The 25,045-nt window shown below is 44.4% G+C and overlaps 2 protein-coding genes across 3 annotated transcripts in view; one reads left to right on the top strand and one right to left on the bottom strand.

Moving 5' to 3' along the window:
• LOC137434339 (growth arrest-specific protein 7) overlaps nt 1-25,045 on the top strand; it is a 517,476-nt gene that overhangs the window by 37,725 nt on the left and 454,706 nt on the right. The window lies entirely within an intron of this gene.
• CLCN7 (chloride voltage-gated channel 7) overlaps nt 1-25,045 on the bottom strand; it is a 109,846-nt gene that overhangs the window by 1,654 nt on the left and 83,147 nt on the right. Inside the window, exons 17-24 of the mRNA XM_078785438.1 lie at nt 22,310-22,476; nt 20,850-20,901; nt 17,862-17,989; nt 16,885-16,970; nt 4,624-4,750; nt 3,662-3,736; nt 3,319-3,495; nt 45-125 (exon numbers count right to left, since the gene is read on the bottom strand). Of these exons, the coding sequence (XP_078641564.1) occupies nt 45-125; nt 3,319-3,495; nt 3,662-3,736; nt 4,624-4,750; nt 16,885-16,970; nt 17,862-17,989; nt 20,850-20,901; nt 22,310-22,476 (893 nt within the window). The remainder of the gene's footprint in view (nt 1-44; nt 126-3,318; nt 3,496-3,661; nt 3,737-4,623; nt 4,751-16,884; nt 16,971-17,861; nt 17,990-20,849; nt 20,902-22,309; nt 22,477-25,045) is intronic.

Here is a 25,045-nt window from a genome sequence, read left to right on the forward strand (position 1 = left end):
AACACCAAGCTCAGGAAGCAACAACTGCAGGCAGGCAAACCCACGTGGTTTTCACTGTTGCACACAACCAGGTGACGGAGACCCAATGCACGGAATAGTCTGAATATACGGTTTAGTGACGCATCCTGTACAGGACAAGAACAATGTCATATTACAAATCAATTATCATGATGATACTGAACATATCAATTAACCATAATTATTATCTCCGCCACCGAATGTGGACGGAGGTTATGTTTTCACCAGTTTGTCTGTTTGTCTGTGAGCAGATCTCCAAAAATTGTGGATGGATTCAGAGGAAATTCGGTGGATAGGTTGGGTGTGTGACAAGGATGAATATATTACATTTTGGCGAAGATCCGCATCTGGATCAAGATAGGAGAATGTTTCGAAATTTTAAAGTGATTCTTCACCATTAAGAGGGGCCTAAACCATATATACAGTGCCTTTAGAAAGTATTCACACTGCTTGACATTTTTCACATTTTGTTGTGTTATAGCCTGAATTTATATGGATAAAGAGATTTTTAAATATCACTGATACCCCATAATGTCAAAGTGGATTTTTTTATTTTTTTTAGAATTTTTTTACAAATAAATTAAAAATGAAAAGCTGAAATGTCTCGAGTCAATAAGTATTCAACACCTATGCTGTGAAACTTCAAATTGAGCTCAGGTGCAACCAATTTCGTTTCATCATTCAGATGTCTCTACAACTTGATTGGAGTCCACCTGTGGCCAATTCCATCAAATGTGCATTATTTAGAAAGAAACACACCTTTCTATACAATGCCCCACAGTTAACATTGAATGTCAGAGCAGAAACTGTACCATGAAGTCCTAGGAACTGTCTGTAGAACTCCGAGATAGAATTGTGAGGAGGTAAAGATCCGGGGAAGGGTATAAAACAATTTCTAGAGTATTGAAAATTCCGAAGAGCACAGTGAGCTCCATTATTAGGAAATGGAACGAATATAGATCTACCCAGACTCTTCCTAGATCTGGGCATACGACCAAAATGAGCAACCCAGCAAGAAGGACCTTGGTCAGGGAGGTGACAAAGAACCCAATGACCACTCTGACAGAACTACAGAGTTCCTTGGCTGAGATGAGAGAACCTGCCGGAAGGATAACAGTCTCTGCAGCTCTTCACAAATCTAGGCCTTATGGAAGAGTGGCCAGACGGAAACCACTCCTGAGAAAAAGGCACATTAAAGTACGCCTGGAGCTTGCAAATAGGTATGGGAAAGACTGAGAGAATGATTCAAAATATTCTGTCGTCTGATGAGACAAAAATCGAGCTCTTTTTTCCGGAATGTAAGCGCTACGTCTGACGGAAACCAAGCACAGCTCATAATCCATCCAACACCATCCCTAACATGAAGCAAGGTTGTGGCTGCATCATGCTATGGGGATGATTTTCAGCGGCAGGGACTGGGAGACTTGTAATGATAGAGAGAACAATGAATGGAGCCAAATACAGGCAAATCCTTAAGGAGAACCTGCTTCAGAGTGCAAAAGACTTTAGCCTGGCGAAGATTTACATTCCAACAGGACAATCATCCCAAGCATACAGCCAAAGCAACACTGGAATGGCTTCAGAACAAGAACATTTTTTTAATTTTTTTTTTGTATGCTGAATCGAGGCTCGTGAAAGAGCTAACATTTATTTCACAAACAAATCAACCAGACAAACAAAATATACAAAAAGAGGGAGCGGAAGACAAGATGGGGAGAGAAGGGGAAGCACACAACCACAACATTTGAGAGCAGGGAGAAGTGTGGGAGGGAGAGGGCTTGGGGGCAGGAGGCGTGGGAAGGGGAAGGGGGGGGGGGGGGAGGGGAGAGGTATAAAACACAAGGGGACCGAAATTAGCGGGGGTAGAAAAGATCAAGGTTTTGGATGGGGGAGGATAAGAGATGGTGGTGAACAGCTGTTTTAAAGACCTGGAGGGTGGAGTGGGATTGAAGAGAGTGAGGGAGTTTGTTCCAGAGGCGGGAGAAAAGAGGAATGAAGGAGTGAAGGTGAGCAGAAAGTCTTGATTTTGGCAGTTTAACCATAAGAGGGTTGCAGGCAGATCTTGTGCGACCTGTAGGAATATTTGGGGGACAGAGCCCAGAGAGGGCTGGGGGGGCAAGGCCAGAGAGGAGTCGGTAGAAGACGGAAAGACCACCAACCTGCCTGCGGTGAGTGAGTGAAAGGCCCTTGGAGTTAGCTTCATCGCGGGAGATTCCAATGATTCTGAACGCTTTGGTTTCAACGGCGTGAAGATGGGCTAGGTGTGAGGCAGGAGCACCAGACCAGAGGGGAGAGCAGAATTCCATAGAGCTGCGGATGAAAGCCTTGTATGTGGTGAGGAGCTCAGGTGTGCCAAGGAAGGACTTTGCACGACGGAGGATGCCCAGTCGGCGACTGGCTTTGGAGGCCAGATTTGAAATGTGGTTTTCCCAGGAAAGATCATGGCAAATAGTGAGACCCAAAAGCTTGAGTGACAGAACTTCTTGGAGAGGACATGAAAGTCTTTGAGTGGCCCAGCCAAAGCTCAAACTTGAATCGCATTGGGAATTTCTGCTCTGAAAAGACTTTAAGATTGCTGTTCACAGATGCTCCCCATCCAACTTGACAGAGCTTGACCAAATCTGCAAGGAACAATGGGAGAAACTGCCCGAATCCAGATGTGCAAAGCTGATACAGACATACCCAAGAAGATTTGAAGCTGTAATCACTGCCAAAGGCGCTTCTACAAAGTATTGACACGGGTTGAATACTTATGTAAATTAGATAGATATTTCTATATTTCCTTTTTCAATACATTTGTAAAAAAAAATAAAAAATTAAAGACATGTTTTCACTTTGTCATTATGGTGTACTTTGTGTCGATCAGTGACAAAAAAAATCGAATTTAATCCATTTTTAATTCACGCTGTTATACAACAAAATGTGAAAAAGTCAAGGGATGTGAATACTTTCTGAAGGCACTGTAGCATGTTATTTCAAAAAGTCGTGGACGGATGAGGACAAAACTTGGTGGAGGAGTTGGTTAGGTGACAAGAAGAAGCTTATTAGATATTGGTTGAAGTCTGGATGCAGATCCGGTCTATCAGTGGGATAGTAAACTTAAACTGTTCAGCCTGGTGGAGGTATGCGCTCTATTGAGTGTTATTGTCACTGCCAATCTAGTTATCACTGCTGTCATTATCACTGTGGCTTTAGCACCATTACAATAAGGTTTTTCATCATGTACAGCCATACACATTTGCTTCATTACGATCATTTTAATCGGCTCGATAATGAGTCACCTCAGCAACTTCATGGTACCTGCGGAATGGAATATGGAGCAGGGTTCATAAAAGGAGTAAGGTCCATGGTGCATTCTCTCTCCTCCTGTGAGACGTGTATTGACTGGATGGGTGGGAAGCGAGGGTACGCATCGCGGAAGTCTTTGAGCGTCAGACGATACCCCGGCATCCCATACTTGCCTCGCTCTACGAATGCCTTTCATGGAGATGGGTATATGTGTCAACAGGGGAGTAAAAACATGAAGTCAAATGCTGTAAACGACAGTTGGTTTTGTGAATTTCTTTTTTCATGTATCCAGTGCACCGGCCACATTGAAATGCAGGCAAAAGAAAATTAAGTGAGTCCACAAGTTCACCCCCACCTTGTGCTTAAGCAGCACAATGATCTGAGAGCGCAGGATGATCCCACGTAGCTTTCCGAAGTGATCAGATCTTCCCTGAGAAGGGTCAAGAACAAAATAAACCTCAAATTGTTATGTGATCAACAGGCTCAACGCTAAGATCTAAAGCCCCGTCACACCTTGACGATTTAGCCAGCGTATGCCGACGTATCAAAATTGAGTGCTGGTGTGAATCATACGCTGGCATACGTCGACAAATTTTGTGCATGCACGAAATTTGTCGACGAGCTCGGCGTACTACGACGTATGCCAGCGTGCTTCAGCGTGCTCTTAACGTAGCCAAATCTTTCATACGTCGGCATACGCTGGCTAAAGCGTCAAGGTGTGACAGCGGCTTTAGGGAAGCATTCATGAGAAACCCTTTTTTGTTCAATACAGATATCAAGACTCAGGGAAAAACGGAGAACAACAAAGGGTGAAGGTCTCACACTTGGTCAACAAATAAAGGTTGAACAGGTGTACAAGAATACATGAATGTTCTGCAGCACAAATGACAAAATGGCATGTGAAAGGGGAGCAGTACGTCAGCGGATGTCGAAAAACTTAGCTTAGAGGGTTAAGATTCAGCATAACTTATTACGGTTTGGAGCACCTCTGCATGTCCTCTTCTTCTTTCATATGCAGCAGAAGGCTTCGAGGCATCATTGGCTGAGGGCATGGCTGTGCCTCTGATGCCATACCCTCTATAGGTTGGGGTAGGAATTTGTAATTTGTCCATGGTGCCGGCGATAGCTCGCTTACTCTTTGTGAAGGACACGGTGGGATCTTTAATGTCCAGCAACTAATGTCGGTAGATGGAACGCCAAGTTGAATGTCCATCCGAGGGACGGCACACACATTGATGACATAGGCAAAAAAGCGAAGTACACCCTGTTAATATTCCTACATATCTGATCTACACGATGAAGGGAGCAGTTACGAACCTCAACTTGCTCGTCGACCACAGGGAAGCCGTTGTGATTACAAGTTGCATCACTTAGTAGATCCACAACATGTCCAACCTTTTCAATTCTCTGGAAGCACACCACAGGGTGGCTCATCACATCACTACTGCATGGGGGAAGGTGAAGCAAAATAACAGCAGAGTTTAAAATGTATCTCACACTTAACAATTAAACAGCATTTTCCAAAGTACATTTTTAATCTATATTTGTCACCATGTTTTGCTCTTTTAAGGAATCGTCTATGATCGTTTATAGCATCGCTTCAAAATTAAAAAACAGAAAAAATAATTTCACGCAAATGCATCAATGTATATGTCTGCGGCCACATTACATGTCAACTCACTGTTACATTTGATCTCAATTAAAGGTCGCATTAAAAATTAAAGGTGACATGAAGGAGAGTGTGAGAGAGGGAGAGAGAGAGAGGGAGAGAGAGAGAAAGGGAGAGAGAGGTAGGGAGAGAGAGAGGTAGGGAGAGAGAGAGAAAGGGAGAGAGGGAGAGAGAGAGGTAGGGAGAGAGAGAGAGAGAGAGAGAGAGAGAGAGAGAGAGAGAGAGAGAGAGAGAGAGAGAGGGAGAGAGGGAAAGAGCGAGAGAGAGAAAGTGTGCGAGAGAGAGAAAGTGTGCGAGAGGGAGAGAGGGAGAGTGAGAGAGAGAGAGAGAGAGAGAGAGAGAGAGGAAGAGAGGGAGAGAGGGAGAGAGAGAGAGAGAGCGAGAGAAAAGAGACAAGTAGAAGATCCAAAGCCATGATCTTTTCTACACCTGTTGAATCACCCCCGCCCCGCTCAAAATTTTGCTTCTGCATCTATCTTGTCTACTCTGCGTTCTCCTCTAACCCTCATCATTGCCCGCATCCCTTGTTTGTCCATCTCCATCTATCTTCTCCCTCCGCCCTGCTGTTGGCGTTTCCTCTTTCTCCTGCTGTTCCTTTTGTTATGTTGTGTCCTGATCTGTGCGGTGTCCGAGCTCTTCCACGAGGCTAGAGTATGTATAAAAAAAGAAAGAAAACATCACATGCTTCTAAATCGAGTAATGATCTGCAAAATTATCTTTAAAGGGCACATGACCTTTGACCTGTTGAATCCAAAATTTAATCAGTTCATCTTTGTATCGCAGTTCATACTTGTACCAAGTTTGGTAAAAAAAAAAATCTTCAGCGGTTCACAAGTTATCGCAGTAACGAAAATCTGTGACGCACAATCAGACGGAGAAAACGAAAACATAATGCCGAAGGTGCCGGACGCATAAACATACTGGAGTCACAAAGCACAAATGTTTTTGGTCACAAAGTAGGTATCACCAAGGTAACAAGCCCAGGGTCCTTGATGAACAGGGTCAAAATTTGATGATAGTCAGGCTCACTATTTATTTTTGTTCAAATTTTATGGAGATTAGCAAACCAGTACATTTTTTAGAAGCTTATGGCATCAGGAATATGAAAATCAATGTTTACATTTGCGCAGATGCCTGCATAGCCGCCATTTTGGATTTTCAAAATGGCCACCATAAAATAAGAATTTCCGAATATCTCAGCTTGTAATTGACATATAAACTTCATTATAAATGCTAATCCTATGTTTCCAGGCCCAAGGAATCCAAAGCTTATGTCAGGTTGGTGATTATGAACACCAACAACCAAGAAAAGAAGAAATTTGTGAAATTATGTTTGCATTTTCATGAAAAAATGCACACTCAAAGTGTTGGTAGTGACAACAGCATATGTATAGACGTATTTCCTATCTCAGTTTGACGCATCATTACCCATCATCATCATCATCACTCTCAGTGTCACATTCAACATTACAGTCTGCATCGTTTTCACATTCTGTGCTGCACAAGCATAGTTATTCTGGCCGCAGTTGCAACAGTGTTTTAAAATCCTGATGCTTCAATAATTTTGCAGTATTTTAGCAGCAGTTTTGCAATATTTAATTTTATACTGTAAACATTTATGTTAACACAACGAGTACACAATTATCTTGGTGTTGGTTAATTTAATGGTGGCTCTCTTTCTTTTCAGTGCCTGAGTCATCATGAGTGAAGACCCGGGAACCAGAAAGTTGAGCTCGGTCAAGTCGTCCATGGACACAGCAGATTGGAAGCAGTGCATTCTTTGTCAGGAGTCCACTGCCAGCAAAGGAACACCTGTTCAATATCCCAGAACAGAATCATACCAGAAACTACTCGATGTAGTGCAAGAAAGAGCCAGCTTACAGGATGGAAAATATGTTGACATCCAAAGATGCCTCAAAGACTTTACCAAATAAATATTGATTGACAGGAAACTCATGTGGCATCGGAGTTGTAATTGTTACGTTTGGAGGGGGGGGTGGGGGGGAAGGCAATGAAATACCTTAGTCCAGGTAGAAGTGTACAGATTACCATGCTCCGTATGTCGTGATGAAGGATAAGAACCCCCTGATTACCACAAGTAGAGATCCGTTTAGACCGGATGTCATGTAAGAGTGTATCTTTGTCCCCATGACGAGGAGTGGGGTTATGTTAATTAGTTCGGGATTAAGGGTAATTAATCCCCTGTATGTAATTGCCTCTGTAATATTTTCCTGTGTTCCTTATGACACCGCACTACACACCATAGCCAAGCCAGGCAATCGACACCATAATTAATAACACGAAATAAAACAACCGGAAGCAGGACATTGAAAACTACCGCGGGTTCTGCCAGCCGAGCCATCACAAAGACCGGCAAGTGGCGATGATGCCATGCCACGAAGAACGATTGGTCAGGATGGCGATAGAGTGATGTGGTGGTGGCCGTTGATTGGACTGCGTGCGGACATCGTCGGGTGATGTAAGAGCTCTGAAAACAAAAAGACTGTGTTCCCGACATTTTGCTCTCTTGCGTGGGTACAGTCATTACAAGCAGACGCAGTTTATACGCTCTTGCGCAAGGGACATAGAAAAGTAACAGTCGGATTCTTTACCTCCATTAGGTCTTGGCTTTGGTGGCGAGCAGACGTGGACATTTACTCCTCTTGCGCCAGGGACATTGGAGTCGGCATTTTATATCCCTGGCTTTGGGTTTCGACGATCGTGAGGAGGGGCGGTCGTGGTTCGTGGACTCTGGTGCGCTTGGCCCGTAGCTTCCTGACGGCTGAGGGCCGTGCCAAGTGAACCGGAGAGACGTCGGTGCTGTGTGAAGCAGGCGGCGAGGACGAGTGTGGTTGGATTGAACGAACGGCACCTGTTTTCCCACGGCCTGTTTTCTTTTTTTTCCGTTTACGGCACCGTTTTCCCGGCACCGTTTTCCCGGCACCGTTTTCCCACGGCCTAAGGCCTGTTTTCCCACGCATGGGACATAGACATTGACATTTTTTGCTGAAAAAATGCTGAAAAGCATTTGCATACAAATGCTGAAAATGCAAATGCTGAAATGCTGAAATCATTTGCGTACAGGAACCTATGCTGTGAAAAAACGTGGGCATCAAATAACACCTGAAATGGAGCAATCAGCACCCCAGACACCTCAACACCTTTCACTAGATCTGCGACAGAACCGTTGACAAGGGATCACTGCTTCTTATGTCAAAAAAGATGATGACCAGCGTCACCGTACGAACTGAAAATGCGGGGAAAGCACTTTGACGAGCTGTGGAAATCTCCCAAGATCCAGTATTGATGACAAGACTAAGCAATGCACTCTCACCAAGTGATGCCCATGCGATAGATGTAAGATACCACAAACCATGCTGGACACGACATGTGTTCCATGTCCTGAGGGATGACGCCAGCAACCGGGCCAAGTCTACAAAGACAGACCTACTAATGCAAGTACAATATTTGATTGAGCTGATCAATCTCATTGAATATCAAACCCAAAATGAGGCTCATCTACCCATGGATGCCATAGGGAAAAAACCTATATATCTATGCTTGGTGGTAGTGATGAGGCACAGAAGCACACTCTGACACTGACACGACAGTGGCTAAAGGACAAAATTCTTGCAGAGTTACCAAGTGTGAAGTCAGTGAGGCATAAAGACAGAAGAAAACCATCTGTTCTTTACTGTCCTGAAGACTGTGAAGAAAATATGGTCTACACTTCCTTGATTCAAGATGCCACAAGTGAAATGGACAACACAACGATGATATACAAGACAGCTAAGCTCATACGAAACAGCATTGCCAATTTCGCTGAGGAGAAAGAAACACACAATTACAGTATCCAGCACAAGACAGGATGTCCCGACCGAGCTGTGCAGCCTTATATGGTGGATTTTGGTGGGATCTGAGGAGGAGCTGCAAACGGAGATGAGGAGCAGGACAGTTGACAGGTCAGCATTGACCATAAGTCAGAATATCATGAATGCTTTCAAGACCAGTGTTTCAATGACAAGCTCGTGAACTTGACAGCCGAGTTCAGTGACGTCATCCTGGTCTTCGATACATACAAACGTGACTCACTAAAGGAGGAAACTAGAGAGAGACGATGACGAGGAAAAGCTCCTATACAGTATCAGGTTGCAGATGATACAAACATCAAACACATCCCACTGGCACGGTTTCTATCGCATGAAAAAACGAAAGCAGATTTGACAGACTATCTCGCCAAAGCAACCCTTGATTACAACAAAAACTCACTTCGGTTAGTCATCACATCAGCATCAGGTCACACCAGAAGCAACAGAAACATGCACTTTGAAGACAACAATCACGAGGAGGTTGACACATTGATGATCTGCCTGGCAGCGGAGGCATCACAGCGGTGTCCTGATGCACAGCTGGTGTTCTTCACTCCTGATACTGACATCTTGGTTCTGGCTGTGGCACACTATGACAAGCTCTGCAAAAAAACATCTATTTTGATGGTATCGGGTACAGTCGAAATAGAGCCAATCTGGAGAGCTTTGGGCAAAGAAAAGGCGCAAGCTATACCTGTATTCCACGCATTCACTGGAGCAGACAATGTTGGAAAATTCTCAGGAATAGGCAAAACAAAATGGTTTCAGCAGTATATGAAAGCTGAAATGCACTTAGTCAGAGCACTGATGAAACTACCGGAGGAAGATGACCTAACACAGGAGGTGAAAGACATATTGGCCAAATCTGTGTGCTCAACCTTCTGTCCCGAGGGTATTCATGTTGCAAGTATCCCTGATCTAAGATGGTATCTGTTTTGTAAACACCGAGCTGAAGCAACAACTTGCCTCCTACACTCGGTGCACTTGAGGAACACATACAGCGTGTGCGGTTACAAAGCCGAGTATGGTGCCAATCCAATGTTATGCAGCAACAGCCTTTTGACCCCCTGAAATTTGGTCACTATCAGGACAAAAGTGGCCAAATACTGCCAGTCACCACAAAGGTTCCTCCTGCCCCATAAGCCATCATCGAGTTGATCAAATGCCACTGCAAAACCAACTGTTCTACACAGAGATGTTCATGCAGAAGGAATAAATTGCCTTGCACAGAATTATGCTTGTGCGGCACAGAATGCGAAAACGATGCAGACGGTAATGTTGAATATGACACTGAGAGTGATGATGATGTGTAATGATGTGTCAAACTGAGATAGGACATACGTCTATACGTATGCTGTTGTCACTAGCAACAACTTGTGTGCATTTTTTCATGAAAATGCAAACATAATTTCACAAACCTCTTCTTTTCTTGGTTTTTGGTGTTCATAATCACTAATTTGACATATGCGTTTGGTTCCTTGGGCCTGGAAACATAGGATTAGCATTTAGAATGAAGTTTCTATGTCAATTACAAGCTGAGTATTCGGAAATTCTTATTTTATGGCGGCCATTTTCAAAATCCAAAATAGTGGCTATGCAGGCATCTGCGCAAATGTAAACATTGATTTTCAGATTCCTGATGCCATAATCTTTCCAGAAATGCACTGGTTTGCTAATCTCCATAAATTTTGTTGACAAACACCGTCACAATTTCGGTCTTCGAGGCCGGCCGATAGGCAAAGTGTGACCGGAAGGGACGAGGTTCTCCTGACCACGTGGCCCTTGACTTGGTTTGTCCGCACAATGTGGGCGCTTTCAGGATGAACTTTAGCCGGGGAGCGTTTGGGCGCCCCGGTCTGATACTGCCGCCCACGCGCAGAACAACTTCTGAGTGCACGTGGGTCCCGGCGGTCCCACTGGCCTAGCGCTACCATGTTTAGACAGCGACCTCCGTCCCCTTGTTGACAAAGTGACCGGACTATTACGACCACTCAGCCTGAGTGAACTGCCAGACTTGCCGCTTCAGTGCTGCCAAGTCTGGCAATTCACTCAGGTCCACTGGCAGGGACTCAAAGCTGCTATCTCACTTCAGGACTGTTTTCCTACCTCCGGCACCCATGGTATTAACGCTGCTTGGTAATTGTTCCACTGAAACATGCTCTTTCTTATGCACAGATCTATCCAATCTCATCTAAAGTTATCATACCCATCCTCTCAAACATGGTACACTGAATCCTGCGATGCGGCAGTTGCCTTGAGCCAACTTACATTCTCTTCCTGGAAGACAAATTCGACTGAAGGTAACTACAGATCATTCCACAAAGCCAGAAATCAATGTGTGTCACTAAGCCGTAAATATAACTAGAGTGCGCCTGCAGCATGCCTTCGCGGCGCAAGCAACCGCCATGTTGGAATTGGAATACCCTTCCTTCGCTAGAACGTGAGAGGTACCGGCATAGCTGAGAGTGTGATAAACGCTTTACTTCATCAGATTCCGTTAACAGATTGATTCACATTTGTTTTCCTCTTTTGTTTGTTTTCCTTAGGTGCCTTGTAATAGAGCTCCGAAGATGACATACAAAACTGAGAGTCTGATTTTAGTAAGTCACAAGTGTCAAGTTGAGTACTAGTCTGTGAAAATAATTGAGTTTGAGTGCCTCAATAAAATGGAATGGAAGGGGGGTGGGGGGGGGGGGGGGGGAGGTGGGGGTTATTCAAGAATTTAAACCCCGTCTCTGTCTCTCCTCTACACCTCTTTCTATCCCCCACCCCTCTTTCTACCCCCCACCCCTCTTTCTATCCCCCACCCCTCTCCCTCCTCTTTCACCTCCCATTTCTTATCCCCTCCCTGCCCATTTACCCCCTCCTCCCCCTCCCTCTTCTCTCCCACCCTCCCCCTTCACCTCCCCTCCTTCCCCTCTCATACTTCTTCATGTTCTTTTCCCCCTATAACCTCCCCTCCATTCCCCCACTTCACCTACCTACGATCTATCACCCTCTCCTCCTCTCCTCTCTTCCCCTCACCCTCCACCCTCCTCCGCCTCCCTCTCCTCCCGTCTTAATGCGCCTATGCATTGCCCAGCAACACCGGGTACCTTTGCTAGTAAAATAATAATAATAATAATAAAAACATCGTTAAACATCTCAAAATCTTATTTAATATACGATAAAGTTCCCCTACTTGTGAAAAGTGATGCTTTTGGTCACTTTCAACTTGTGGGAATGCCTGTGATTGCAGCCGAAAGCACAGCAGAACAGCATGTTTTAAAGTGAAACCAGTGAGCCAAACAGCCTCCCTGAGGTATTCCAAGATGGCGGTCGCTGGGTGCCACTCGCTGCCTACTTATCACCACAACGGGGCACACTCCAGCTATATATACAACTCAATGGTGTGTGCCCACTCGCAGGAGAGCCAGAAAACAACATGACCTTTCATGACCCAACATGACCAACATTAGCTTGAAAGGTTCTTGAAGAGACCTTTCAAAACTGAAACTCCTTCTTCAAATACCTGGTGGCACCTTGCCAAGTCAGTCTCTGGATTATGCTTCCCCTCCATCCCTTTCCTTCCCTCACTTCAAATAGCACCACTGCTGACTGTTCGTGAGAAGGCCAAACCCTTCAATTCTGTCTTTGCTTCCAATATTGTGTCCGCAAACCTTCACTCCCTGTACCCACCTTACCCAGTCATACCCAACTGCTCCTCGATTATGTCTTTTGCACCTGAGAAGGTGGAGAAGTTTCTGGCAACCCTCGACTCTGATTCTGAAACTAGCTCAGATGGCATCAGCTCATGTATCCTAAAAAAATCTGTGCTGCATCTCTTGCACATTCCGTTTCTGTGCTGTTCGCCTTATCATTTGTCCGAGGCCATCTTCCATCTGCTTGGAAGTCAGAAAATAACATTCTGTTACATAAACAAGGTGCAAAAATGGATCCTATTAACTACAAACATATTATCTTACTTCCAATCATCAGCAAGGACATCAAATCCATTAATGTATTCAACATAAAATCATTCATTTTCTCCACTAGCCTTGTCTCAGACCATCGGTGCAATGGAAGGAGGCCCTCAGTGTCATACATGAGATCAGGGCTGTCTCTCTGGACATATCTCTAGGTTTTGATACAGTCTGGTCCCCCGCCTTGCTCTCCAAACTCTCTGCTTGTGCCATCCACGGCCAACCCCACACATGGCTTACTGACTTCCTCTGCTGTCATAACCAATGCGGGGTGTCAATGGGGTCATCTCATCTCCTCACCTTTTCAAGGCTGGAATGCCCCAAGGCAATTGTCTTGGACCTACTCCTGTTCCTAAGACAAAAAGTTGTCCGGTTCTGCTTACCCGACTGACAACAATTTTTTAATCACCAGCAGGATTGCAAGATTCAATTTGAACTGCACTCGGTAGAGAGTATACCTCCGCCAGGCTGAACATTTTATGTTTTGTATCCCACTGATAGGCCGGATCTGGATTCGGACCTGAAGTAAAATCTAATCGGCTTGTTCTTGTCACCTAACCAACTCATCTACCAAGATTAGTCATGACTCGTCCATAACTTTTTTTAATATCATGTTATGTATCGTTTTTGGCCATATCACTCAATGGTGAAGAATCACTTAAAAAATTATACTAGCCAGATCCAGACCTTCACCAAAATCTAATCATTTTGTCCTTGTCACATACGCTACATCTCTGCCAAATTTCGTCCAAATCCGTCCACGACGTTTTGAGATATCTTGTTCACAGGCAGACAAACAGACAGACAAACAGACAGTTAAACAGACAGGCAAACAGACAGGCAAACAGACAGACAGGCAAACAGACAGGCAAACAGACAGACAGACAAACAGACAGACAGTCAGACAGACAAACAGACAATCAGACACAAACAGACAGGCAAAAAGACAGACAGACAATCAGACAGACAAACAGACAACACACACAGGCAAACAGACAGGAAAAGAGACAGGCAATCAGACAGACAGGTGCGAAAACATAACCTCCATCCACCTTTGGTGGAGGAGGTAAAAATATATATTTTTGGCCAATTACCTCCCTTTGCCACCAGCGGTGCCACCAAAATGGCGGCCATGACGACGCGTGTTTGCCGTCGATTATAAAGTTTATGTGTTGCTTTCAGGGAACAAAAAAATGCGATGGAATCAATTATGATTTTAGAACCACTACAATTGTGCATGGAAAATTATGCTGTCCTGCATCCGTCATAGTTGACAACTTCCTTGTACGTGTAACACCCCAAAGTCAATCTGGATTGTCGTAGAGTGACATCTGACTGGGGTTTCTGTTCGGCATATTTCATCCTTTTCCATCAGGTTTCTCAAAGTTGAAGATGACCGTTTTGATTTTGATGTACCATACTCTTTACAGAGCGTTGGTGCTGCCGGTGTAGTTTGCTAGCAAGGGTTACACTGGGTGGTTTGCCATTGCCTTCCCAGCATTATTTCTCTGTGCTCTATTCTTCTAAATGCTCAGTGTCAAGCAAGGAAGCAGCATGTACCATTAAAAAAAAGTCTTCCGTATGACTAGGCCGGGGATTGAACCATTGACCTCCCAGACTCAGATGACTGTACTTACCCAAAATTACCCTAACAACTCTACAGACATTGACAAAATCACAAACTGGTCAAACACTTGGAATATGTCTTTCCATCCTGCGACATTTTCATTTTCATTTTTTTCTCTTTCTCTTTCTCTTTCTCTTTCTCTTTCTCTTTCTCTTTCTCTTTCTCTCTCTCTCTCTCTCTCTCTCTCTCTCTCTCTCTCTCTCTCTCTCTCTCTCTCTCTCTCTCTCTCTCTCTCTCTCTCTCTCTCTCTACAAACCTCTTGAAGAAGTAACTCAAACTTTTAGGCCTCACGATCGGGTATGATCCTTGTTGGGCAAACCATTTATGAAGGTTGGTCTCCAAAGCCAGCTGATGACTGGGCATCTTCCATCATGCAAAGACCTTTCTTGGCATATCTGAACTTTTATCTCCCTACAAGGCCTTCATCAACAGCCTGATGGAGTACTGTCCTCCCTCCCCATTGGGTAGCACCCCTGCCTTACATCTTGTTCAGCTCGACACCATGGAAAACGAGGCCTTCAAATCTTCAAAATCTCCCACAATAAAGCCGAGTCTCTAGGCTTATTATTTTCACATCACAGACAGATTGGTGGGCTTTCTTTCTGGTCTTGCACCAGATCGGTGGGCTTTCTTTCTGGTCTTGCACCAGATTGGTGGGCTTTCTTTCTGGTCTTGCACCAGATCGGTGGGCTTTCTTTCTGGTCTTGCACCAGCTCGGTGGGCTTTCTTTCTGGTCTTGCACCAGATTGGTGGGCTTTCTTTCTGGTCTTGCACCAGATCAGTGGGCTTTCTTTCTGGTCTTGCACCAGATCGGTGGGCTTTCTTTCTGGTCTTGCACCAGATCGGTAGGCTTTCTTTCTGGTCTTGCACCAGATCGGTGGGATTTCTTTCTGGTCTTGCACCAGATCGGTGGGCTTTCTTTCTGGTCTTGCACCAGATTGGTGGGCTTTCTTTCTGGTCTTGCACCAGATTTGTGGGCTTTCTTTCTTTCTGGTCTTGCACCAGATTGCTGGGCTTTCTTTCTGGTCTTGCACCAGATTGCTGGGCTTTCTTTCTGGTCTTGCACCAGATTTGTGGGCTTTCTTTCTTTCTGGTCTTGCACCAGATTGCTGGGCTTTCTTTCTGGTCTTGCACCAGATCGGTGGGCTTTCTTTCTGGTCTTGCACCAGATGGGTGGGCTTTCTTTCTGGTCTTGCACGAGATCGGTGGGCTTTCTTTCTGATCTTGCATCAGATCGGTGGGCTTTCTTTCTGGTCTTGCACCAGATCGGTGGGCTTTCTTTCTGGTCTTGCACCAGATCGATAGGCTTTCTTTCTGCTCTTGCACCAGATCGATGGGCTTTCTTTCTGCTCTTGCACCCTCTGCCCTTTTTATGTTCTGTCACCTCCCCTAACACTGCCTACCCCAGCCCCCAGGTTTCTAAATGTTGCTTGCAATCCACCAGTGAACTCTTTCTGGTGAAACCCTCAAAATCCAGGCTCACTGCTCACCTCCACCTGTTTTTGCTCACCTGTGGAACCAACTTCCTCAGTCTGTTCCATCTCATTCTTTCCTCCAGAGCTTAAAGACGGCTATTAATCACCATCTTAGGTGTCTTTTAATCATGACAAACCATGATACCCCCTCCACAACCATAATCGTTTCTACCCTCATTAACCCACCCCAAGTCCACCTCTTTTCGGGTTTCCAGGTTATTGAGTTTCCCCCTGCTCCTTCGTCTTTTTTGTGACAATACTGCTTCTTCCCCAGTTTTCCCTTCAAATTGTGTGATTGAGAGTTTGTGCCTGTATCCACCTTGTTCACGACCTGCAACCTCCTCTCTCTCTCCTGGTTTTCATTCTTCGCAATGTCTTCTTTTTTTGTATACAAGATCGAGGCTCGTGAAAGAGCTAACATCAATCACAAAAAGGACAAACGGACAAACAAAACATACAGTAAAGGGAGCAGGAGACAAGATGGGGACAGAGAGGGAAGCACACAAGTACAACAGCAGAGAAAAGGGACATTGGGAGATTTGTGGGAGGGAGAGGGCTTGGGGGGAAGAGGCATGGGAAGGTGGGGGAGGGGGGTGGGAAAGGTATAAAACACATGGACACTGCTAGAACTTCCAGGAAAGAAAAGTCAGGATAAAAAAAAAACAACAAGTGGATCTGGGGTGAATTAACAGGGGTAGAAGAGATCTTCCTCCAAGTCTCCCTCTATTTTGTCCCTCTACCCTGCTGTTGGTGTGTTCCCCAACCCCAACCTCCTTTCATTCTGTTATGCGAAACATTCTGGTCTGTTCCGTGTTCTAGCTCATCCACGAGCCTCGACTTTGAATACATTTTTTAAGTCAACGTGAAACGTGTTAATAGCACAGGTTCTTGGACATCAAAAGTTCACCACGTTATACAGAGAATGCCAACACTCTCAGGTAAAGGTGTCACTTTGTGTGAAGGGCAGCTGACCTACCTAGCAATATGGCTGTTCGATGTGGCTGGGGGCTCCCAGTCCAGGAAAGGCACACTCTGCAGCTTTATATGGATGTCGTACAAACCCTGGTGTATGTGGGTTCAGGTGGAAAAAGGAGTATATTGGAATAAAGAGGGATAATGTCCTTGTAATGTCTTTGTAATTCATGTAAAATGCACCAACATATCTTAATGTTCTTGTACAACATGCGATTAACGTAAAATCACCTCGAACCTGAGATCATAGTAAAAATAAAATAGAGGGGCACTCGGTAGAGCGCATACCTCCACCAGGCTGAACAATTTACGTTTGGTATCCCATTGTTAGGCCGGATCTGCATCCGGACCTGAACCAAAATCGAATCGGCTTGTTGTCACCTACCTAAGCTGTCCACTAAGTTTTGTCCGAATTCGTCCATAACCTTTTAAAATATCATGATATATATCATGTTTGACTTTGGCCCCATCTCTCAATGGTGAAGAATCAGGTAAAATTTTAAATAAATTCTAGTATCCGCATCTGGATCTTCACCAAAATCAAATAAATTAATCCTCGTCACACACCCAACCTGTCCACCAAATTTCGTTCGAATCCTTCCATAACTTAAGATATCCTATTCACAGACAAACAAACAGACAGCGGTGAAACCATAACGTCCATCGACCTCCGGTGGTGGAGGAGGAATTAAGAAATTCTCGTATCCAGAAGCTGATCTTCACCAAAATGTAATCATTTCGTCCTTGTCACACACCCAACCTGTCCACCTATTTGTCCGAATCTGTCCATAACTTTGTGAGATATCCTGCTAACAGACAAACAAACAGAGAAACAAAGAAACAGAGAAACAAACAGACAGGGGTGAAAACATAACCTCAGCCCACCTTTGGTGGCGATGGTAATAAATATAAACAATAAAAACGTCATTGCACATTAAAGATGGAAACCATGATAGTTTTAAAACGTGTAAATCACTTCACCTCAATGAAGAAGTCTCCTATCCACTTGGCTGTCATGAGCACAAGCATGATAGGCAGACCATATGCAACATTCCCCGTTGCTTCCATAATGATCACGGTAAGACTGAGGGTCATCCGCACAACTCCGCCTGCATTCAGTTTGAGATGGAAAATGGAGATTGGAAGGAGGGTCGTGTATAGATATGGTTTTACACAGTGAATGTAGCAGCTGTTTTATGCTTGTTTACTGACTCACAAAAGGCAAGGATGATGCAACGAACAACATCCAAACCTATAGCCTCAGAAGAGACAACATGACTATTTCCATACTTTATGAGAAGGGTGATTGTGTAGGTGTTATTTTGACTATATTCTAAATCTCTGGATCACGTTCGAGCAAAATCAACTGCAGGATATTTGATTTTTAGCTTGACGTGCCCTCATAATGAAGCACTCTAGTTTGACGTGCTCTCATAATGAAGCATTCTAGCTTTACATGCCCTCATAATGAAGAACTCTAGCTTTACGTGCCCTCATAATGAAGAACTCTAGCTTTACGTGCCCTCATAATGAAGCATTCTATCTTTACATGCCCTCATAATGAAGAACTCTAGCTTTACGTGCCCTCAAAATGAAGCATTCTAGCTTGATGTGCCCACATAATGAAGCATTCCAGCTTGACGTGCCCACATAATGAAGCATTCTAGCTTGATGTGCCCTCATAATGAAGCATTATAGCTTGATTTGCCCTCATAATGAAGCATTCCAGCTTTACGTGCCCTCATAATGAAGCATTATAGCTTGATGTGCCCTCATAATGAAGCATTCCAGCTTTACGTGCCCTCATAATGAAGAACTCTAGCTTTACGTGCCCTCATAATGAAGCATTCCAGCTTTACGTGCCCTCATAATGAAGAACTCTAGCTTTACGTGCCCTCATAATGAAGCATTCTAGCTTGATGTGCCCTCATAATGAAGCATTCTAGCTTGATTTGCCCTCATAATGAAGCATTCCAGCTTTACGTGCCCTCATAATGAAGCATTATAGCTTGATGTGCCCTCATAATGAAGCATTCCAGCTTTACGTGCCCTCATAATGAAGCATTCTAGCTTGAGGTGCCCACATAATGAAGCATTATAGCTTGATGTGCCCTCATAATGAAGCATTCTAGCTTTACGTGCCCTCATAATGAAGCATTCTAGCTTGATGTGCCCACATAATGAAGCATTCCAGCTTGACGTGCCCACATAATGAAGCATTCTAGCTTGATGTGCCCTCATAATGAAGCATTATAGCTTGATTTGCCCTCATAATGAAGCATTATAGCTTGATGTGCCCTCATAATGAAGCATTATAGCTTGATGTGCCCTCATAATGAAGCATTCCAGCTTTACGTGCCCTCATAATGAAGAACTCTCGCTTTACGTGCCCTCATAATGAAGCATTCTAGCTTGATGTGCCCTCATAATGAAGCATTCTAGCTTGATTTGCCCTCATAATGAAGCATTCCAGCTTTACGTGCCCTCATAATGAAGCATTATAGCTTGATGTGCCCTCATAATGAAGCATTCCAGCTGTACGTGCCCTCATAATGAAGCATTATAGCTTGATGTGCCCTCATAATGAAGCATTATAGCTTGATGTGCCCTCATAATGAAGCATTCTAGCTTTACGTGCCCTCATAATGAAGCATTCTAGCTTTACGTGCCCTCATAATGAAGCATTCTAGCTTAACGTGCCCTAATTATGAAGCATTCTAGCTTGATGTGCCCTCATAATGAAGCATTCTAGCTTGATGTGCCCTCATAATGAAGCATTCTGGCTTGATTTGCCCTCATAATGAAGCATTCCAGCTTTACGTGTCCTCATAATGAAGCATTATAGCTTGATGTGCCCTCATAATGAAGCATTCCAGCTTTACGTGCCCTCATAATGAAGCATTATAGCTTGACGTGCCCTCATAATGAAGCATTATAGCTTGATGTGCCCTCATAATGATGCATTCCATACCACTGGTATTGAACTAGACATGACTTTTTATCAGATGCGCTTTTGCAGGAATCAAACCTAGGAATCGATTATGCTATTGCTGGGTTACTATTACTACTGATTTAGGTACTCGATCTGAAGGCAGACTCAATGCTTCCAAAGCAGCCTCGCAGCAAGGATTACGTTTGGTGGTGGCTTGCCGTTGTTGCCTTCACAATGGTATTTATGGCAGAAATTTGGAATTTGGCCAAGGTTCCAGCTATAGCTCGCCTACTCTGAAGGAAGGACACCGTGGGGCCTTTAAATCCACAAAATAAAGCTTGCATATGGGATGCGAATTTGAACATCCATCCGAGGGACGGCACACAAATTGATGCCTCTCTGCCTGTGAAACACCAAGATGACAGTTGACTGGGTCACGATTCAAACCTTGGTCAGACAGCTCAAAGGCGAGTGAGCTTACCTCGAGGTTATCGTGCAAGCATATTACCAGGCTAATGTGTCTTCAATAGCAAGTACAACTCCTCTGGATTGGGCAATATTTGTGTATTTTTTGTGCAACAATATTTGTGCAACACCAAACACTCAAGACCCACCTGTTCAACACTGCATTCAACATTTAACCCACAGCATTTAACCCCTGACTATCTCCTCTCCTTCTCCTTCCTTTTGCTTTGATTATTTACCTGTTGATTTTTGTCTTTTTGCACTTGTTTTTTGTACTCTGTCAAAGCGTCTTTGGGCTTCTTGAAAAGCGCTATATAAAATAAATGTATTATTATTATTATTATTATTATTATTATTATTATTAATATCAATGTTTTGGAGCATGCAACAAAATGCGGTTTATTGTAAACAGTCAGCGTGGCAATGATGCAACCAGCAGACAAAATTCAGGTTAAAACTGAATTCGCTAAATGGTGATGGTAAACCGTATTGGGGGACATGGTGAGGAAGGAAAGATCATAGAACAGTGTAATTCGTTGGTGATGGACAGATAAATAGGCTCTACATCGTACCAAGCTGCGCTGCCGCTCCCATAAGGGCATACTTTCCAGGGTCAGCCCAGTCCTGCAATTGTAAATATACATGTTAGTGAAAAATTGGGAATAACCACAGCAGCACTCCCACTTTCCTACCTTCACTTTCAACCCCCAAAGCAAACTTTCCAAAATGTAGATAATGCAGAATTTGGAGATGAGAGCAGATGTTCAAGGATTAGAACAATAAACATTGGTGATGTGTTGTGGGAGGGGAAAGAGCGGGTATTGGTGGGTGGATCACGTTTGCACAGCCTGGGAAACCATCAAAGGCAACCGCTTTGATTCATCCTCCAGCTCGGTGTCCACATCGTTCAGGAAGAGTTTTGTTAATTAGTCATGGCTGCAGAGGAAGCCGCTACAAGAATTTAGGCTGACAAAGCTTGCAAAATCACTTGCTTGTTTTGTTGATTGTCGGAGCAGCCTAGGATAGGGGCAATGAGGGAGCAATGAGGGCCTCCTCATATGAAGGGGCAATGAGGGAGCAATGAGGGCCTCCTCATATGAAGGGGCAATGAGGGCCTCCTCCCCCCCTTCCTTCTAACGCTAGCCCGTTGTCGCTCTCCCTCTGAGAAGCATATTGGTTTAACTTTTCAAATTTGTGCTGCTTACTACTGAAAACTAAATTTGCACATATTTTTAATTTAATTGGGAGAAGAGTGTTTATCCAAACTTCGCAGTTTACGATTCTTGCGAGAATTTAATTCTGTCCATTTCTCATCCAAACACCAGCAATTCATCTTATTAGAATTCACCAAATGTCTGTCTGTCTGTTCCCAGGTACCGCAAAAACGGCTGAACCGATGGCAACGAAATTTTGGGTGGGTAATCCTGGGATCCCCTGGAGTAAAAAAAAATTTTCCAATTTTTCCGATGTCCAATTTTCCAGTTTTTCCAAACACAAAGGAATAATATTTACCGATATGAACATTGATGTGGCTTTTATTGAAAATTCTACAAATACTGTTTTGATTTTGATGATTTGCGTGTGATATGATTTAACGGATGTTTATATAAATCGTTTAAAATAAAAAAGCCGTCAATTTCTGATATTTTGCCTTTTCATTTGGGCCTCCCAATTGAAGCCCCGCCCATAGAGCAGGTACCGTTTCTAGTAACAAAAATGATGCAAAAAAAAGGAAAATCCGATTTTCTTTTGGCCAAAATGACTATCAACGAGAGATACAAAACTTTCACATCGAAGGGAGATGGTACTTTCAAATTTGCCATTTTAAAGCAAATGGCAGCCTAATAATGCAGCAAACTAATGAAGAAGCCCATACACATGTTCCGTCGTCATGAAGCGGATGTAAAAACGAATAACATTTTGTTTATATTCAAGCACCCTTACACAAACTAGCGACACCTCCACACCTTCAAAGGCCACAACCCACCACCACCCATAAAATGCCCACCCACTGTTCACCCACAGTACGCACAGCTTGCGAGATGTTGGACAAAAGTATTCCAATGAGGCGACCCCAAGCAGCACCGAGAAGGAGAGATGGGATGAAAATCCCACTCGACACCGAAAGGCCATATGTCCAACAAGCAAGCAAGAAGTAACTAAAGCAGAAAAGCCCAACAGTTGTGGGGTTGTATGAGCCTGCGAAGGGGATACAAGGGAATGGGAAGCAGAGAGCAGAGAATGAGGTTTCATTTAAATATCAGGCCACATCGATCTGTACTTACAAAGGATGACTTGTGTAATCCGGTGACAATCACAGACATTGATTCAGTAAATGATACCATAAAATCACCAAGCTCACTTTACATAAATGTGAAGCACCATTTTATGCATACAGAGTCGAGGCTCAAAGAAGAGCTCAAACACGGAATGGACAAGGATGCAACAGAATGAAAGTATAAAGAAATGGGGGGTGTGGGGAGACACACCAACAGCAGGTTAAGGGACAAACAGAGGGACACTTGGATGGACAAGGGATGCTGGGAAGAATGAGATTGAGGGGATGACACAGGAGGTAAACAAGGTGGACACAGCTGCAAACTATCAATCACATAAGTGGAAGGAAAAACTGGGAAGACTTCAAAACACATCCTCTTGAATTGAGGTAGGTTGGGATAAAGGGGGAAGCAGGATGCAGGTAAACTGTTCCAGAGTGATGTTTTGTGGTGAAAAAACTGGAAGAATACCTCATAGTCTTCCTCCTTGGGACAGATACAGTGTATGGATGGGAAGAAACTGCCAAACGTGTAGAGCGACTGAAAAGGTGCCTGCCGAAAATTGCCTGAGTTGGGCGAGGGGGTGGAGGGTTAGGGGGAGGAAGGGTGGACAGAGCATGGAAAGGGAATAAGGTGCAAGACCAGAAAGCAGGTGGCAGAAGACAGAGACCACTGACCTGTCTGCAATGTAAAAATAGGCCCAGAGACTCAGCTTCATCACAGGAAATACAAATGATTTTGGTTTCCACAGTATCAAGCTGCGCAGGATGTCAGATCGGGGTGCCAGCCCAGAGGAGAGAGCACTACTCCATTAAGCTGCAAATGAAGGCCTTGTAGGGAGATAAAAGTTCAGATGTGCCAAGGAAAGACTTGGCATAACGGAGGATGACCAGTCGTCTGGCTTTGAAGGCCAACTTAGATGTGTGGTTTGTGCATGAAATATCGTGGCTGAAGCTGAGGTCAAAAAGGTTGAGTGACTGAACTTCTTCAAGATGATAGGAAGTAGATGAGAGGGTTCAACACTCCAGAAATTGTTATACAGTCACATGAAAAAGTAAGTACACCCCATGTAAAGTTTTGACTTTTTCAACCTATTTCAACATACAACTATTTGATCTTCATTTCAACAATATTGATAGTTAAAGGTGATATACAGACTTGGCATTTAATATGGAATTTTTTTTTTAATTGACTTGGGTTTACTTTCTGAACTCAGTGTATCAATCTGGTGAGTTTATTTTACGCTTCCATGATTTCTTTGTCAACAGAACCATGTCACTGATTGTCTGTCGCAGCAAGAAGTCAATAACAGGCTTATATCACAGGTGGCGTGACAGAATGTACGGGCAGGTACATTTGACGATTGGCTTCACAATCGGGTATATAAGGGTTGTTGCGTTCTGTATTAGTGGAAAACAACTGCTGCACATCCACAAAAGTTATTGCCGCTTCCTCTGGAGATGATCCGTCAACTCGACAATGCTGTTTGTCATGGAGTGGTGGTTTTACGAAATTCCGGCATGAAACAGCGTGCTATTGCTCGGCAGCATGGCATCACTCAAAGTCAGGTGTCAAAGATGCTGAAACGAAATGCTCAGAGGGGTGTCCCTACTCCAATACCGAGGCCAGGCCGTCCCCGCAGAACCACAAGGAGGGATGATAGCCAGCTGCACCGGTTAGTCCACAATGGCCGTACCAAGTCAGCTAAACGGCTTAGGGCTGAGTGGCAGCAACTGACAAATGTGCCTGTATCCAAAGGCTAGTCAACAAACGACTGGTTCAAGCAGGCTATCGTGCCAGGTGTCCCCTGAGAAAGCCACGCCTGACCAGACAACACAGCCAGCGCCGATTGCAGTGGGCCAGAGAGCACCGTCAATGGCAGCCAGGACACTGGAATCACGTGATCTTCAGTGACGAGTCTAGATTTCTGGTCGATCGTCAAGATGGCCGCGTCCGAGTGTGCAGACAAGTGCATGAAGCCTACAACGAAGATTGTATCGTGCCAAGAGTCCAAGCTGGAGGTGGTGGGGTGACCGTTTGGGCTGCTTTTCATGCAGGGGCAAAACTGACCTGGTTGTTCTGAATGGAAACCTGAGCCAGTTCAAGTACAGGCCCACTCTGGAAGAAACATTGCTTCCATTTGCTCGTGCAGCCTTTCGAGGAAACTTTGTCTTCCAAGATGACAATGCACGGCCTCATCGTGCTCACATGATCCACCACTTTCTTGCTGACCGTGGTGTCGAGCATATGGAGTGGCCTGCCATGTCCCCGGATATGAATCCGATAGAGAACTTGTGGGCAGAATTAACGCGTCAAATCGACAACTTGGACCAGCAGCCTGCCTCTGTGCGTGAATTGCAGCAGGCTATTGTCATTGCATGGCAAGCGATTCCTGTCCAAACCTTGGCAAATCTCGTAAACAGCATGCCCCAACGTGTACGTGCTCTCCTGAATGCTCGTGGGGGTTACACGAAGTACTGAACTGTAATTTT

The sequence above is a fragment of the Myxine glutinosa genome, chromosome 10, assembly GCF_964187855.1.
Source record: "Myxine glutinosa chromosome 10, kmMyxGlut1.1, whole genome shotgun sequence".
NCBI classification, from domain to species: Eukaryota; Metazoa; Chordata; class Myxini; order Myxiniformes; family Myxinidae; genus Myxine; species Myxine glutinosa.